At 43.5% G+C, this 17,442-nt stretch overlaps 1 protein-coding gene across 2 annotated transcripts in view; it reads right to left on the bottom strand.

Moving 5' to 3' along the window:
* Positions 1–5,417: 5,417 nt before the first annotated feature.
* Positions 5,418–17,442, bottom strand: part of megf10 (multiple EGF-like-domains 10) — a 99,892-nt gene continuing 87,867 nt past the window's right edge. For both annotated transcript variants that reach the window (XM_051683523.1, XM_051683524.1), the window contains 3 exons: positions 14,926–14,970; positions 14,635–14,841; positions 5,418–6,971 (listed from right to left, as the gene is read on the bottom strand). In XM_051683523.1, the coding sequence (XP_051539483.1) occupies positions 6,805–6,971; positions 14,635–14,841; positions 14,926–14,970 (419 nt within the window). In that variant the 3' untranslated portion in view covers positions 5,418–6,804. The remainder of the gene's footprint in view (positions 6,972–14,634; positions 14,842–14,925; positions 14,971–17,442) is intronic.

Here is a 17,442-nt window from a genome sequence, read left to right as displayed (position 1 = left end):
GAGTGTGTCACCATCATAGAAATGTGCCTGACATTCATCAAAGACGCAGATAAAGTCAGCATGAAACGGAAATTGCAACCGACTTCCGTATTGTGACATTCTTCCGAGTGAAACAGCTTATCGAACAAGAAAAAAATGTAGGGCGGGGATTTGAGTTTATCCATTGGTTGTTAATTGGATTGTGAAAATATGGACGTTGCATAGTGGAACAGAGGCAGATGTGAATGTGAGTTTGCAGTGGACACACACACCCCTACCACCATGCTGCTTGATTCAGAGCCGATTATTGGTGAAATTGAGCAGCGATCTCAACACATCTATGATCAAACTGACAACATAAACGCATGAGGACATGGCGGTCTTTACTTATGAAGAGGCTGTAGCCGTTGAAAAACGAGTGAGTAAAAAATCACAATACACTAAATATAAAGGAAAAAAACACTTACTCGTGCTGTGCATCCCAAGATAACTGCATTCAAAAATATAAATAAACTCCAGAGGCATCCGAAGTGTTGTATTCATTAGTGATCACTTCAGCAATTCAGGCGTGAAATGTCTCGAACACAACCGCGGATTCGCTGTTATTCCTTCTCATTCGAAATGTAAATTCAAGCCAGCTGACCCGTAACCAAGGAAGTTTGGGTTAAGGAATGGTATTTTTGAAGGAAAACAGACGAAAATACACCTTGCCATCTTCACCAACATGCAATTGATGCTTGTTCAACTCTACGCAAAGTTGTGGTATTTATAAGAAAGGGGCGGGGTTTAAGCAGACTAAATGATTGGAGAAGTCCTGCATACGTCACCAGAGAGAAGTCTGTCGTTTCACCTGGAAGATATTACATTTTGATTAAAGATTACGAGGTAAAAAAAAATAATTTAAAACAATAAAACATGCATGGATGAATCGTACACAATAAGATTAATAACATGTATTTAGAAAATAGATAGGGTGAATTTTCATTTCATGCAGACTTTAATGCACAAAAGAAAGTAATTTTCTATTATTCAAATTCATTACATACAGTCCATTTACACAACCAACGTCTTATGAATGTGTTGTTTTTGTTTATATTGCTGGTGCTTGAGGAAATGGCCTACAGTATATATAGGACGCAGACTGTGGAATAACCAGAGAAAACCTGAGAATGAAATTGCACTTGACCCTCCCATTAGCACGTTGCATGGGCGATTTCACCAAACCAACTTGCGCCTAGACTTGTGCATGCTTGCACAAAAATACATAACTTCATGGACATGCCCACTGACTTTGTGCTTATGACTTAAAGCAGGGGTGTCATACTCAGTTCCTGGAGGGCCACAGCCCCGCAGAGTTTAGTTCCAGCCCTGCTCCAAAATGCCTCCTTGTAATCTTCAAGCACTCCTGAAGACCTTGATTAGCTGCTTCAGGTGTGTTTAATTAAGGTTGAAGCTAAAATCTGCTGGACTGTGGCCCTCCAGGAACCGAGTTTGACACCCCTGACTTAAACCATTGCGCTGAACTTGGAGCTCTTAAAATATGGCCCTCAATCTGAACACAATCTGAATGTTCATTGGCTTACAAGTCTCACGTGATGCACACTGACCGTTAGGTTTTCTCCTAAGGATGATCTGTGGAGGTTGGTATCTCAGTATGAAAAAAATCTCTGTTCGTATTGTTCAGAGATGATGAAAACCATTGTGGCACAGAAAGCAAATGTTTGATCTATCTGGCCTCTCTTCTATCAAAACTGATAAAAGATGAAGTAGCATAACTTTCAAAAAATCACTTTGTTCCACTGGAGTAATGTACATTGTGAAAAGTGGGGGCACATTATAAACCTTATCAGCGGCCCCGTTGACATCTGGTATTAAGGTGCATTTGAGGCACTCTGTTTGAAATGGAATGATACTAAATACCTCATTTGGAGATGGTCGAAAATGCACATGAGCACATTTGGTGCAGTGCAAACACTCCGTTTGAACATCAGCGAAGCTCTACCTACTTACCTGTCAGTCACCGACTGGCGGAAACATACTCTACGCAAAAATGTGAACACAGATGCATTAAGCAATGCAAGCTCTTTATTTTATGAAGCAGTTCTTTCTGAATACATTTTAAAAGTATGTTTATTTATTTTTAGTTTTTGAAGACATCATGTAGACAACAGGCTAAAATAACATGTGAAGCGTCTCACACACACTGAGGGGTCTGAGCCTTCTCAAGAAGTAACCTCAGCGTTGACCTGTCTGGTAGATTTTCAGTGTTGTTAGTTCATTCTATTGTATCGTTGTAACAGAGTTCGTATATTCAGGGCAAATGGAGGAGTCAGGAGGCAGCAGAAACAGTCAACGTGAGTATTTTTATTACTCCTTTACTGTCAGACAGAACATAAACAAAAAGGGCTCTTTGTGGCCAAATAAACACACAGGCAAGTCAATGAGAGTCCGCACGCACGCACACACACTCACTCACTCACTCACTCTTTCTCTCTCTCTCTGCTTTCTCTTTTTTCCGACCGATGCGGTTGTCGGCCTTTTCAGGACTGTCTCCACCATCACTATAACGAGAGACAGGTGTTAATGATAATGACAGCCCAGGTGACGAGCCTTACCACTCTCTCTCTCCCGCAGAGAAACACACGACCATGCCCCCATCCCAGGCCTGGGTCCAGCTCTAAGATGTAAGGTGGGCCATAGGACCCTCTGGGTGGGCCGAACAGTTGGAGGGGTGGGTGTAGGTGTAGTTCTCAAGGTGGGCCAAGTTCATGATTGGGTGGGCCAGGCCCACCCAGGCCCCCCTGTGGAGCCAGGCCTGCCCCATCCCCACAATCGTCTCTGTGAATCACACGGTACCTGCATGAATCCACTCATTTACAGGTCATTTACTTCACAAACATCTATCAAGCTGTTAATCCTCCTCTGTTCTCCACCTCCACACAACCCATCTCTCATACATCCAACAACTGCTTCAGACTCCTCAGAGGACATCTGCAGCTGTTAGGATTTCAACTGAAAGTCTGTGTTACTCTCCTGTTCAGACACAGTCGCACAACCTGAGGTCAGAGAGATCATGGATGACTTAGTGTCCATCTGTAGCTACTCACATTACACTTTTTGTCCCATATAGATGTGTAACACAAACACCACAAACAAATATGATCTTTGACTTTTCCATTTTTAATTATTGCCACAATTTAGATCATTAACAACAATCATATATTATTCGGATATGCTTTCTTGTTGGGTTGTTGAAGTTTTTATTGCCTGTTATGCTTGTATGAATCGAACATTACTTGTATGTTAACCGATCGTGATGTATCTACGTTGTCCCGAAGTTACTGTGACATGTTTACTAATATGTATGACTTTTAAAATTGACTTCTTGTAATTGTTATGTTGCATATTTAGGCGTATTATTTTCATGTTTAATAAAGTATATTTTATCCCCATCATTATTGAATTCTCGTTTTATGTTTTTAGTTTACAGTGTTATTGTGTGCATTGCATAGACATACTATTGTAGTATTACGGTTCACTTGCATTATTAACTGAGGCTGTACAATTTAATATAAAAATAATAAAATTCTTCCATTGAACTGGTATCAGCCATATCATAAGTTTCACCTCTTAAATTGATAAGTGTAGTACAATACATACATTAATAGTTGATAAACACTTGAATAATCAGATTAAAATATGCTGTAACTGGTGGTGGTTTGCTATCTGTGTAAAAGTTCTTTGAGTGCAGTGTCAGAAAAGCACAATAAGTGTAAAATTAATTAATTCATAATATGTAAATAAGAGTGTTGTTTATCTTCATCAAAGCAAGTAATATTTCAGTTTTAAATGTTTAATCGTATAACATATCAACATTAAAATAGCACATTATGGCTGTGAATATGCCCAGTCATGATCACACAGGCGATGTCCAGATAACCTCAATTCACGAGATTCGTCCACCAGAAAACAGTGCCGAAACACGACTGACGTAAGGTATTAATTCGCAAATAGCTTGCTATTTTAAGTTTCAAAAACAGACGTCGCTAAAGAGCACAAAGTTATGTAGTACAACTTTAAGAAAAGGAGGGACAAATCAACATTATGCCACACATGCTGTCGATTGCACTTAACCTGGAATTTTCTTTGAATATGATCACCCTTTCCACCTTATTTTGCAATGAGGTAGTAAGCAGCTGCTGCCTGCGATTGTGAGAAAGTTCAGCTGGCATTGACTGCAGTGTAAATAACTAGAAGGTTATAATACCAGAGTTAGTGATCTGGGCTTATAAACTATCACACAACCACAGGATGTACAGCAGAATTATGTGCCAATGTCGGATAATTTTCTAACGTCAGCATTTATAGTAAAAGCGTAAGTAGATCATTCACTTGTTGCTGTGTGTTGTTGTATTAAAGAGACGGTAATAATATCTGCTTCTTTCTTTACCGAGATTGTGACGATGCAGTCTTTCTTGTCTCCATGTAAACCTCGGTTCATATGTACCTGCATAACCTCCGATAATGCCTTTCTTTCTTTCTTTATTTATTTCCAAAGGCGATGTTTCATAAGCCATGCTTAATGTGCGATCTGCGTGTCTGTTTACTATACACCGCTATGAAAGAGAGAATGCTCTCTGTCAATAACGGAGAGTAAAATGCCTTTATTATTTTGTCAAGATAAAACAAGATGAAGTTTTGGTGCAAAGAAAGTTGAAGCAGCATTTTCCCGGCATCTTTCTTCTCTCTGCTGGTTGTGGAAAGTTTGTTGAGGCATGTCAGATGGTGCAGAGGACTGTCCTTGTCAGCGCCTGATTTCATTCATTCTGCCTGTGCAACAGTGTGTGATACAACGATGGCAAAAAGTGATAAACGGTAAAACTATATGTGCTCAAAACCAATGAGTTTATGAAAATTTTAATTAATGATAATAATATGTCGACATTTATTGCCAGCCTGTAATATAAAGCAGCATAATGTAGTATTTTTGTTTAGCTAAAATAGCTGGAAGTGGCTTATACCGGAAGTGGTCCACATTCAATGTTGATAATGGCGGCGCCCTAGTTTTGCCTAAAAATAAGGTGGATAACATTATGAGCTCAATTCAGTGTGAGCGATTCATTCATCAAGGAACCGATTCAAAAGAACGATTCAAACCCTGGATTTGAATAGTATTGTAAGCACTGGTGGAGTCAAAACACATTAACTGCTCTCAGAGGACAGACCATTTACAATAGTTTATGAATGCTATAGTATTGTTTCATTTAATCATTTTACAGTTTTTTTATGATATTTTATGCCTGAGACATATTCTTACTATTTATATTTTTACTGTAATGCCAATATATTCATTATGCCCCTCTACAAAAATGACATGAATTATATTTACAAAATTGTGATTATTTATAACTAAAACTCACATCACCCTATTGCCAACTTGACACATTTTTATCATTTATTGTAAAGCACAATTGCATATACAGTATATTTCAGCAAAAAAGAAAAAAAAAAGAAGTGAAATACAACATTCAAAGGATGTGAAAAAAAACATGGTTGCAGAGTACATATATAGGTTAATTGTATTGGAGCTCTTTGGGAAGGGGAAATAACAACTGCGTAACTTTATTTATTTCTTTAAAAAAAAATCACAAAAAAAAAACAATGATACAGTTTGTAAGATACATACATACACACGTGTTCTACTGTTGTTCCAAGTCTGACCTTGCCTTTTGGAACTAGTATTATTAACCATTTCTTATTGTGGCATATTCAGTAAAGTAAAAATACAAAATTTCAAAGGAAAACAGTACATTGAGTTTAGTCAGTAAAGGAATGAAGTCTTTACCGCACGTCCTGCTTTAAAGAGTACAGGTCAAGTTACAGAGGAATTTATGTTACATTTTCAAAGAAAATTCTTGCAATTCATACAAGAGTTGGCACTATGTACAGATTTACACAAAGTTCTTCTAAAGGCTCAGAGTGCTTTAAGACTTACATATGACATTTTAACACATGAATGTACATCCTAAACACCCTTATCCATATCCAACTGACCTCATATCACATGACCTTTCAGATTTCTTCGCAAAAGTCCAGCTTCAGCTCGCTAACTACTAGTTACAAAGTATTTGATCTTCATTTCAGTGATCATTAAGAGTTTTTATAGGACTAAAATCAAACGGCACAAGCCAAAAAATGAAATAAAAAGTATTGATCTTAGAAAAGGTGACTGTAATCTCTACTCAATGGACAGCTGTCAATATAAATACAATAAAAATGGTGCTTTATCACAGCACATCAATCTTTGGTAACCTGAAATGCTTTCAGACAAGAAAACATTTTCAATAACAGAAACATTGAGCCAGCAGTTCAGAGTCAGTCTCAATAAACAGTGCTATTATCCTCAATCCTGAAATACAGAGTGAAAGGAACAGATATGCCTAATATGGAATAATCACTTTGTTACAGAAACGCAGAGGATTGTTCTGTATTTGTGTGATGTGCTGTTATTGAAGAATGGAATGATTCGCTTATGTTCAAATGAATCTAGTTAATACTGTAAATATGAATGTTTGTCTCATCCACCGAAAGACTCGCCCTTGTATTCCCCCAGAGTCTGTATAAGTCTAAGTAAACTTGTTTTGTATATAGCTTTTCAATATTTTCAAACGTTTCAATGTTTGTAATTCAGAAGAAATTAGGAATGATTATAACAATGAATGACTAAAAAGCATTAAAACCATTAATATAGTACTGTGGAGACATGTATCAGATGATCATGTCACAGGTTTATGGTCCTTTAATGGTCCTTTAATTCTTTTAGAGTTATTTTCTGTCCATGTCCTCATGGGGCGAGGGGGTGCTGTCTCTCGTGGGCAGTAGATCGTAATGACATGGGATGTGGCTGTTCTTTGGTAGGTCATATGGATCTTGACAAAATGGTCCGTTGTAGTTGTTGTTAGAGAGTGTGTGGACAGAACTGATGGTTGGCTCTGGAAGTGAAAAAAAAAACAGCTTAAAAAAGCACTACATCGAGGTCCAAACTTAAGGTCACCTCTGTGGACACCATCTATTGACACCCTTAAGAAACCATGGCTGGGTTCTTATATCTATGTACGGCAGAAATACTAGTAGTAAAGTAGTAAGGTAGTATGCCATTTCAAACTCAGCCCTTGTGAATAGAGGATACTTGCCACTGGCCATCAGGACCCTCATCATGGCATGCAGATATAGCTAGCTAACCGGGCTGGGAGTGGTTTGTAATTAAACTGTGTCAAACCATGCTCAAGTGAAAATGCTACTGGAACTGACCATGCTCCGAAGAACCGTTCGGCCCAATTGTGGAAAAGTGCCTGATCACTACACCACTGACAGAACAGCTGCCATCGCTTACCATGAGCAGAACTGGTGGAAGGAGCTTTAGAACTTTCTAAGACACTTACTACAGCAGGCTGAAGTTCTAAATTGTCCCATTTGTCTATAACTACAGGCATGAAGGGTTTATGTGCAATAGTGTGCCTCATGCCCAGGACAGGAAATCTGGCAGTTGGGGAAGCTCCCATGGAAAACCTGCTATGAGCAACAAAATTCTTGCAATCTTGAGACAATCAGCAGCAGCTGTAACTCTGCTTTCTGAACCCTGTCTAGAGTGGAAGGCATACAGTCTAAACCTTTGTCACTTGTAGGTGAAGGCGTCCAGCTAAAATTACACTGGGGGACTTGTCATTAAGAACCACATCTGATACTGCATGTTCCCTATCTGTCACTCACTCGATGTTGTGTTGATGTAGTGACACTAGGGGTCACACTTGGGAGCCCAAAACACCTCTGCTTTTTTGAAAAAAGGCCAATGAGAATTGACGAGTGGAATTTGCACGCCACTCCCCCGTACATACGGGTATAAAAGGAGCTGGTATGCAACCACTCATTCAGATTTTCTCTTCGGCGCCGAGCAGCTGTATTTAGTGCACTGAATTAAATTCCCTCCAAGACGCACCTCAAAACTGCTGGATTTACGGCGCATTTCAGCAGCTTCTCCCCCTCTGCACACGTGGAGTGCAGAGAATGCCCCAGGGCACTTCGGCAGAGCGAAAATAAGAGAGTATATTCTAAAAGAGTATATTTTCATTCACAAAAAGAGCGGCACACACGGAACGTCTTTTTAAAATGCCTTTCCGTTTGTGTGTTATTCCTGGTTGCGGTCGTTATCTCTCCGCTTCTGACCGCCACGATTGCTGTCTTACGTGTCTGGGCACTGCCCAGACTCCTCATTGCAAGAACATGACCATGGCAACGTTGCGGTCGCGGCTCCCCGCACCAGTCCTTCTACCTACGGGTTTAAGGCCGCGTCGGTTAGCACTGGGGGCGATTTGGGGACATCAATGGGACCACCTCTGCTGTGTATCCCCCCATGGACCTCCCATTCCCCAGCACGCTCGCTTGCCCCGATCGGGCTCTCGCACGAGACCGCTGGCTCGTCTCAGTGCGAGTTCGACTTCTCGTTCGGAGCTCCGGAAGACGATGAGTTATCGAGCGCAGCATCGGAGAGCAGGCTCGTCCAGTCTGACACAGAGGCTTTGGCTGGGCTTCCTCCTTCGGGAACGGTCGCCCAGTCTCATGCCAATGCGGAAATGATGGACATGCTTTCCCGGGAGGCCGCGAGCGTCGGGCTAGAATGTAACCCTCCACTCTCCCCTGAACCCTTGCAGCTCGACGACTGGTTCCTGGGCTCGGGGCACCGCCCACGGCCACGCCCCTTTCCTTTCTTCCCGGAAGTGCATGTGGAGCTGACAAGATCATGGGAGGCACCTTTTACTGCCCAGTTCCGGTCTTTCAGCTCCCCCGCTCTCACTACCCTCGATGGTGGAGTGGCCAGGGGGTATTCAGTGATCCCCCAGGTGGATAAGGTGCCCGAAGCTCCTGTCCAGGGCCTGTAGGTTTACGTCGTCCCTGACAACTGTGGCCTGCAGTGCCGCTGGACAAGCCGCCTCCGCCCTGCACGCCATGGCTCTCCTGCAAGTACACCAAGCCAAGGTGCTAAAATAACTGCACGAGAGTAGTTCTGACCTGGGATTGATGCAGGAACTGCGCTCGGCGACCGACCTCACTCTCCGGGCGATGAAGGTCACGGCACGGTCTCTCGGGCAGGCGATGTCCACCCTGGTGGTCCAGGAGCACCACCTTTGGCTCAACTTGGTCGAGATGGGAGAGGCGGACAAGGCACGGTTCCTTGATGCCCCCATTTCCCAGGTTGGCCTGTTTGGCGATGCCATCGAGGACTTTGCCCAGCAGTTCTCAGCGGTGAAGAAGCAGATGGAGGCCTTACAACATATCCTGCCCCAGCGCGGCTTAAGACCCTGCACCCTGTCTGCTCGTCGCCAAGGGCGTCCTCTTGCAGCAACAACACCAGCTCTGCCGCAGCCCGCGAACGAGAGCGTGCAGTCGGTGCTGAACTGTCTGAAGGCATTCAGATGGAGGACAATGGTTCCACTGAAAATTTTTCAGAGGTTCCTGGGGCATATGGCATCCTCAGCGGTGGCCACACCACTCGGGTTGATGCATATGAGACCGCTTCAGCACTGGCTTCAGACTCGAGTCCCGAGATGGGCATGGCACTGCGGGACACATCGCGTGACCATCACACCGATCTATCGCCGCCCCATCAGCCCTTGGACCGACCTTGCATTTCTACGGGCAGGGGTTCCCCTAGAGCAGGTCTCCAGGCACGTCGTGGTTACAACAGATGCCTCCAAGATGGGCTGGGGTGCCATATGCAACGGGCACACAGCCGCCGGCTCCTGGACTGGCCCGCGGCTGCGTTGGCACATCAACTGCCTAGAGTTGTTGGCAGTACTGCTCCCCCTGCGGAGGTTCCGGCCGTTGATCCAGGGCAAGCACGTGTTGATCCAGAAGGACAACACAGTGACAGCAGTGTACATCAACTGTCAAGGTGGTCTACGCTCCCGCTGCATGTCACAACTCGCCCGCCGTCCCCCCCTCTGGAGTCAGCAGCGCCTCAAGTCACTACGAGCCACTCACATCCCAGGCGACCTCAACACCGCAGCGGACGCGCTGTCACGTCAGGTTACTCTCAGGGGAGAGTGGAGACTCCACCCTCAGATGGTCCAGCTGATTTGGAGTCAATTCGGTCGAGCACAGGTAGACCTGTTTGCTTCCCGGGAATCCTCCCACTGCCCACTTTGGTATGCCCTGACCGAGGCACCCCTTGGTATAGATGCGCTGGCACACAGCTGGCCCCCTGGACTATGCAAATACGCGTTTCATACATTGAGCCTACTTGCACAGACCCTGTGCAAGGTCAGGGAGGATGAAACCTACTGGCCCACCCAGATGTGGTTATTGGATCTCACGCTCCTCACGACAGCCCCCCCTGATGAATTCCCCTGAAGAAGGACCTTCTTTCTCAGTGACGGGGCACCATCTGGCACCCACGACCAGACCTCTGGAATCTCCAAGTCTGGCCCTTGGACGGGACATGGAAGACCTAAGTGGCCTACCACCCGCGGTGGTAGACACGATCACTCAGGCTAGGGCTCCCTCTATGAGATGCCTGTATGACTTGAAGTGGCGTCTGTTCGCTAAGTGGTGTTCTTCCCAATGCGAAGACCCCCAGAGATGCGCAGTCGGTTCAGTGCTTTCCTTCGTGCAGGAGAGGCTGGAGGGGTGGCTGTCCCCCTCCACCTTGAAGGTGTACGTAGCTGCTATTTTGGCTCATCACGATGCAGTAGATGGTAAGTACTTGAGGAAGCATGACTTGATCATCAGGTTCCTGAGAGGCGCTAGGAGGTTGAATCTCTCCAGACTGCGCCTCGTCCCCTCGTGGGACCTCTCTGTAGTCCTTCGGGGTCTACAGGGAGCTCCCTTTGAGCCCTTGGAGTCAGCTGAGCTTAAGGCACTCTCTATGAAGACTGCCCTCCTGACTGCGCTCACTTCCATCAAAGGGGTAGGGGACCTGCAGGTGTTCTCTATCAGCGAATCGTGCCTGGAGTTTGGTCCGGGTTTCTCTCACGTGATCCTGAGACCCCGACTGGGCTATGTGCCCAAGGTTCCCACGACCCCTTTTAGGAATCAGGTGGTGAACCTGCAAGCACTACCCCAGGAGGAGGCAGACCCAGCCTTGGAGTTGCTGTGTCCGGTGCGAGCTTTACGCATCTATTTGGATCTTTGTCTGCTTTGGTGGACAGCAGAAATGAAGTGCTGTCTCCAAACAGAGGATTGCCCACTGGGTCATTGACACCATCGCGAAGGCATATCGGGCTCAGGACGTGCCACCCCCTGTGGGGTTACGAGCCCACTCTACCAGGAGTGTGGGGGCCTCCTGGGCCCTGGCCAGTGGTGCCTCTTTGGCAGACATCTGCAGAGCAGTGGGCTGGGCAACACCCAACACCTTTGCGAGGTTCTACAATCTCTGGGTTGAGCCGGTCTTGTCCCGTGTATTGGCAAGCACGAGCAGGTAAGTTCCGGGACAGCTGGCCGAGTGTACCGCTTGCGCATAGCGCCTTTCCCCTCCCTTGAGGTGAAGACGTGTGCTCTTGACTCCCAGTCATGTTCACAGACTGTGATCCCTGGATGACTTTCCTCCTTAGCCCTCTGGCAGTTGATTTTGCAGAGAAACTCGCTGCCTGGCCCAGTACGTGCGCTAATGAGCCCCTGTACTGAGGTAGGTGCTCCACATGTGCTGGTTCCCCGAAGGCGACCCCATGTGATATCTTCCGCAAAATCATTTCCCTGTCGGCACACTGCGTCTTCCTTGGGCAGAGGCCCCTCTGCCCCCGGTCGCCATGCTCTATAGAATCTCCTCCCCCATCGGGTAGGACCTACCATGGGACCTCTCCACATGACATATTTCTGACAAGACTCGGTAAGACCATGTGACGTATTCCACTCAAAATACCCCCCCCCCTTTGGGCGGGGTGTGGTCTCCGCGGTGTCTTCCCCTTGGGAGGAACACCCCCCGATGCAGACACTTATGGCTCCCAGTCAGTTAACAAGTTCTACTCTTTTTGGGGAGAAAAGAGAGGGAAAGAGGCCTCAGCTGGGCTAGCCTGTCCCTATAGTTGGGCAGTCGACTTGTCCCTGATGGACTGTTCGACGCTCATAAGAGCGTTGAGGGCGGTTACGTGATGGCCTGGTGCACTGGCTATGAGGCACACAGCGGTCTGCCCGTCACACACTGCCAGTTCACGTAACACAGTTCAGATAGTTGTGGCGTTTTGTATAGGGACCCTTAGTCTCACTACATCGACAAAACGTCGAGTGAGTGACAGAGAGGGAACGTCATGGTTACTTTCGTAACCTCCGTTCCCTGATGGAGGGAATGAGACATTGTGTCCCTCTTGCCACAATGCTGAACTACCCGCTGAAATGGCCGGGATGTGGTCTCGGCTCCTCAGCACAAAACCTGAATGAGTGGTTGCATACCAGCTCCTTTTATACTCGTATGTCCGGGGGAGTGGCATGCAAATTCCACTCGCCAATTCTCATTGGCCTTTTTTCAAAAAAGCAGAGGTGTTTGGGGCTCCCAAGAGTGACCCCTAGTGTCACTACATCGACACAATGTCTCGTTCCCTCCATCAGGGAACAGAAGTTACGAAAATAACCATGATGGTCTCTGCTCATCCAAGTCCAGGGTGGTAAACCACTCACATGGGCTGATGTGATAAAGACACATTATGTGGATAGCATCTTGAAAAGTAGGCACTTCAGGCAGCAGAAGTGCCTGCTATCTTTCTTGAGGATCAGAAAAAACATGGTTCATAAAAATGCATTCTTGTCCAATAAAGGTGAAGTATCAGTGAGAAAGGCCTGTTGCATCTTGGGCATGGTCACAGAGCAGAGGTCACGCTGATGCCCCTGAAGACAGGTAGCCTGAACTGGAGTCTGTTTTCTTACATGGTCAAAGGTTTGCAACAGCTCAAAACAAGGTATTCACTTTTGCCCAAGTCTTAGTCAGAGCTTGTAAAAACTCAGGGCACTGGGGCACCAGGAATGCTGACAGTATTAGGATCAATGCAAAGAGTCTGCAGATTTTGAGTGAGGAACTCCTGATACAGTTGGTGCTTCACTCACAACATGCTCAGAGAGGTCTTCTGAGACATGGTGAGCTGGATGTGAGACATAGGCTGGGTCCTCATCCAGGTCCTCACCAGCATCAATTGACGTGAAATCAATGTTGATTGTTTCCTGGATCAGTATAAATTATTCTAAGTTCAGTCATGAAACTCTATGTGGCGCAAGCTGACAGGTCCTAAAAACATGTAATGTGTTAGCCAATCGGCTCAAAAACTCCATGGTGCAATGGTCCTGTGTCTTGAAATCTGTTAGCCAATTAACTAGCATATTGTCGCTTTGTCTAACATTTCAATTGCCTCAAACCCTCCTCCTCCTCAGCATCACTTGTCGAGATCTGCTTCACAGGAATTATATGTACACTACCGTTCAAAAGTTTAGGGTCACTTACTCATTCTTTATTTTTTTTAATTATTTATTTTCACATTTTAGAATAATAGTAAAGTCATAACAACTATGGAATAATAGAAATGGAAATATGGAAATTATGTTGTGACTAAAAAAATCAAAAATAAATCAAAACTATGTTATATTTTAGCATCTTCAAAGTGGCCACACTGCCTAGATTTAGCAGAAATTTACTCTTGGCATTTTCTCAACCAACTTCTTGAGGTATCACCCTGGGATGCTTTTTAAACAGTATTAAACTAACCATCTATGTTGGGCACTTAGTGGCTGCTTTTCTTTATTATTTGGTCCAAGTCATCAAAAGTCATTTCAAAAACGTTATTTTTTTTTATAAAATTTTAGTTTTGTAATTAAATAAACTGGCACAATTATATTTTTGTCTACAAAACTAATTTCAAACATTTAAGCACGCCTTCAGATCAACAGATTTTTAAGATCATAAGAAACATTTCAGGCAAGTGACCTCAAACTTTTGAACGGTAGTGTATGTCTAATTGTGCAGCAGCAGGAGCATGTCTATGTATGTTCTAGCAGCAGCAAGTCTTCGTATTTGCTCTGCAGAAGCGTAAGCAGATCCATTCTGCCAAGACCAAACTTACCAATTTGTCATATCCATTATAACACCAAAATGTATTCCAAACTGTCATGACTGAAATAGGATCCATAATCAGTAAAGAACAGCAGTGGAAGCCTTGCACTTTGAGCAGGTTACAACCTGTTCCCCAGCCGTCAGTATTAAAAACAAAAAACCTACAAAAAACTGCAGGATTCTCTTGGAAGGAGCAAGCTTCACCCAGGTAGAGATTCCCACAAAACTCACAAAAAAGTTCCCTACAATCAAAAATTCATGATTCAAGACAATTTGTTCTCTTGTTAGCTGAGGGAAGGAAATAATGTGATGCATTCCGGTATTTAACAGGGGGATAATGCATCATACTTGTGCACAGTTGCTCTGATTATCTCGATTTATTCTGCCATGGTGCTTAAGTACAGTATATCCAAGAGTATTGTGACTAGGATAGTCCTATCATTGAAAAATAACTATTCCTCTCTGTAGTAACATGGTATGGAGTGTAAATAAAAACAGACAAATTCTATGAGTGTTTAGAGATGGTTGAGAAAACCATCTTGGTGTTAGTGGATCTATAAACCTCTTACCAACTTCATAGACGTTTTTGTTGGCAGGATTCGAGCCATGTATCTCAGCATACGGTGAGTCTCTGTGAGCGGGAGACTTCATCTCCATGTAACCGCACTCAGAGCTCTTGGCCAGCAGCAGAGGAGGGTCTTTGATTGTGGCATACGGGTTCTCTGAACTATTGAGAGAGCAGGAACTGGCGTGATAGGGCACATTCTTCACGAGGTCTACAGAGTCAGAGATTTGTAATTGTCATGATCCATAATCAGAAACAAGTATAAAAACCATTTCCTTGCAAAGTGATCCCTTACCTCGAAGTGACTTTCCCATGTAAGACCTGTCAACACCATACGCTCCTAACAGAATAAGAGAGAAAGAAAAATTATATAGCCCTGGAAATGATATGAATCAAAAGACACTGACCCTGGGTGACAGAATATAACAGGAATACAACGCATTTAAAAATGCTAACTTTACACAAGATAGTTGGACAAATTAGGGATTAGCATCCACCAACCGACCAATCAATTATTGAGGCTAACCAGTTTATCAAGATTGTTTTCTAGTGTGTTGTGCTCAGAGTCGGCAATAAGGGGGGACAACTGGACCTTTTATCTCAGGCCCGGGCTTGGGGGGGGGGGGGGGTTGGTGGCACAGAATGAATTTCTAACTGCAGCCCTGATTGTGCTTTAGTGCTGTTGAACTGTCAGCACAGTAAACTCTCTAAGAGTATTTTAAATTCATCCCCTTTAAACACCGATGCTACAGCCATTAGTACTGCCTTTCTGACAAATTCACAGCTTTCAACAAAACATTTTTAATAATATCAGACTTCAAATTGTCTCTAGAGGGTGCTGATCAGGGGAACATTTTTTTATTATTCAACAACCACTTGCTTGATCTGCACAAAATAGGTCGTTTTAAAGCGTAGACTCTTTATTTAGCTTAGAATCTTTACAATGAATATAGTTGATCTGTCCAATTCTAAAATAATGCTTTTAAATTTGGTGGTGTATTAGAACTGTTCCATTTTCAGTGGTGCTCAGTGGTAAAGATGCTGACTATCACCCCTGGAGTTCGCTAGTTCGAATCCCAGTGCGTGCCGAGTGACTCCAGCCAGGTCTCCTAAGCAACCAAATTGGCCCGGTTGCTAGGGAGGGTAGAGTCACATGGGGTAACCTCCTCGTGGTCACGATTAGGGGTTCTCACTCTCAATGGGGCGCGTGGTAAGTTGTGCGTGGATAGTGGAGAATAGCATGAGCCTCCACATGCTGTGAGTCTCCACGGTGTCATGCATAGCGAGCCACGTGATAAGATGCACGGATTGACGGTCTAAGAAGCGGAGGCAACTGAGACTTGTCCTCCGCCACCCGGATTGAGGTGAGTAACCACGCCACCACAATGACCTAGTAAGTAGTGGTAATTGGGCATGCCAAATTGGGAAAAAAATAAATACAAAATAAATAAATGAGTGATCCACTGTAACAGACCATTTATTTAGCCCTATCTGCATGTTTCCGTAATAAATTAATTTTAAGATCCACGAGATAACAGACAGGTGTAATATATGGTATGTAATACGTTCAGCACATTTTTGGAGCGAGGAGTAGAGATGGTTAAATATAGCTAAATCAGTTTACAGATTTAAAAAGCACAGCAACAATCTACTTTTTTTCAATTAATCCTTCAGCCTCTTGTCTGCTGTTGTTGATAATATGAATAAAAAAAATGATTTGACTAAAATGCAGCATAATCAATGGCAAGAGTGAACAGAAGACAACAGTGGGAAAAAATGAGCATGTATTTTATACAGAAGAACACAATTGTAATGTAGCTAGACTTTGCATATTTAATTACATGAAAACAAGCTCTTTTTGGAATAACGGTTTAGCAAGAACATGGACATTGGTTGAAGAATGGTGTGGATTTACAGTAAATGCAGTTAATTCATGTATTTATTATTGATAATGAACATGAATAACTGATGATGAGTTGCTGAATATGCTGCATTCACTTTTTTTTTTTTTTTAAACATTGGTCAACCACACAAGAACATTCCATATGAATAAATGAAAGAACGAATTAATAACTTACCAATGCGCTTTTATTGTATTCTGTCTCACCATATTAGGATATTTGTGGGTTTTCTGTAGGTGGAGTCTATATTCTCATTCACATTTGCATGTTTTTAAGTTGGATTGCGATTTATATAGTTGGATGAATTTAGGAAAAAATTTTGTGCGTACGGACGTTTTATAAATCACTCGCAGGAACATTTAGGAAATTGTCTTAATTTCACATTTAAGATCATTTTACGAACGTCTTTATAAATGAGGCTAAAGATGGTTTCACTGGGACTGATACACTGAAACATGATCCTTCACGTAATAGATGTGATAGATAGTTCTCATCGGATGTCTAGAGATGTTAGACTCCATATTTGGAAACAGGCATGTGTCCTCCATGGGTTAGCAGAACCGTAGCAAACATACACAGATTGCGCACAATAGGGCGCTCAATGCACATTTTTTGGAAGGCCAATGCGTATATTTTTAATTATTAGGGACTAAGTTGATATAAGTTTAAGTATTTTTATATTTTTTCTGATTTTTGATTTCAGTTTTCAGGTATTCTGTTTTAATGTTCATTAAAACACCTAAATACTTGTTTGGAGAGGTTTTTCTACACATTGATAAATAAAAGTCCACCTTGACTTCCATGTTTCCATATGGTATAACTTTTGATTGCATTGGTCTAACAACAGAATGTAGAGTTTCATGACTGAACTTAATTTATATAATCAGTATAATAATTTATACTGATCCAGG

This window comes from Myxocyprinus asiaticus, chromosome 42 (genome assembly GCF_019703515.2).
Source record: "Myxocyprinus asiaticus isolate MX2 ecotype Aquarium Trade chromosome 42, UBuf_Myxa_2, whole genome shotgun sequence".
NCBI classification, from domain to species: Eukaryota; Metazoa; Chordata; class Actinopteri; order Cypriniformes; family Catostomidae; genus Myxocyprinus; species Myxocyprinus asiaticus.
The sequence above is the reverse complement of the archived record's forward strand: the minus strand, read 5'-3'. Positions and strand labels throughout refer to the sequence as shown.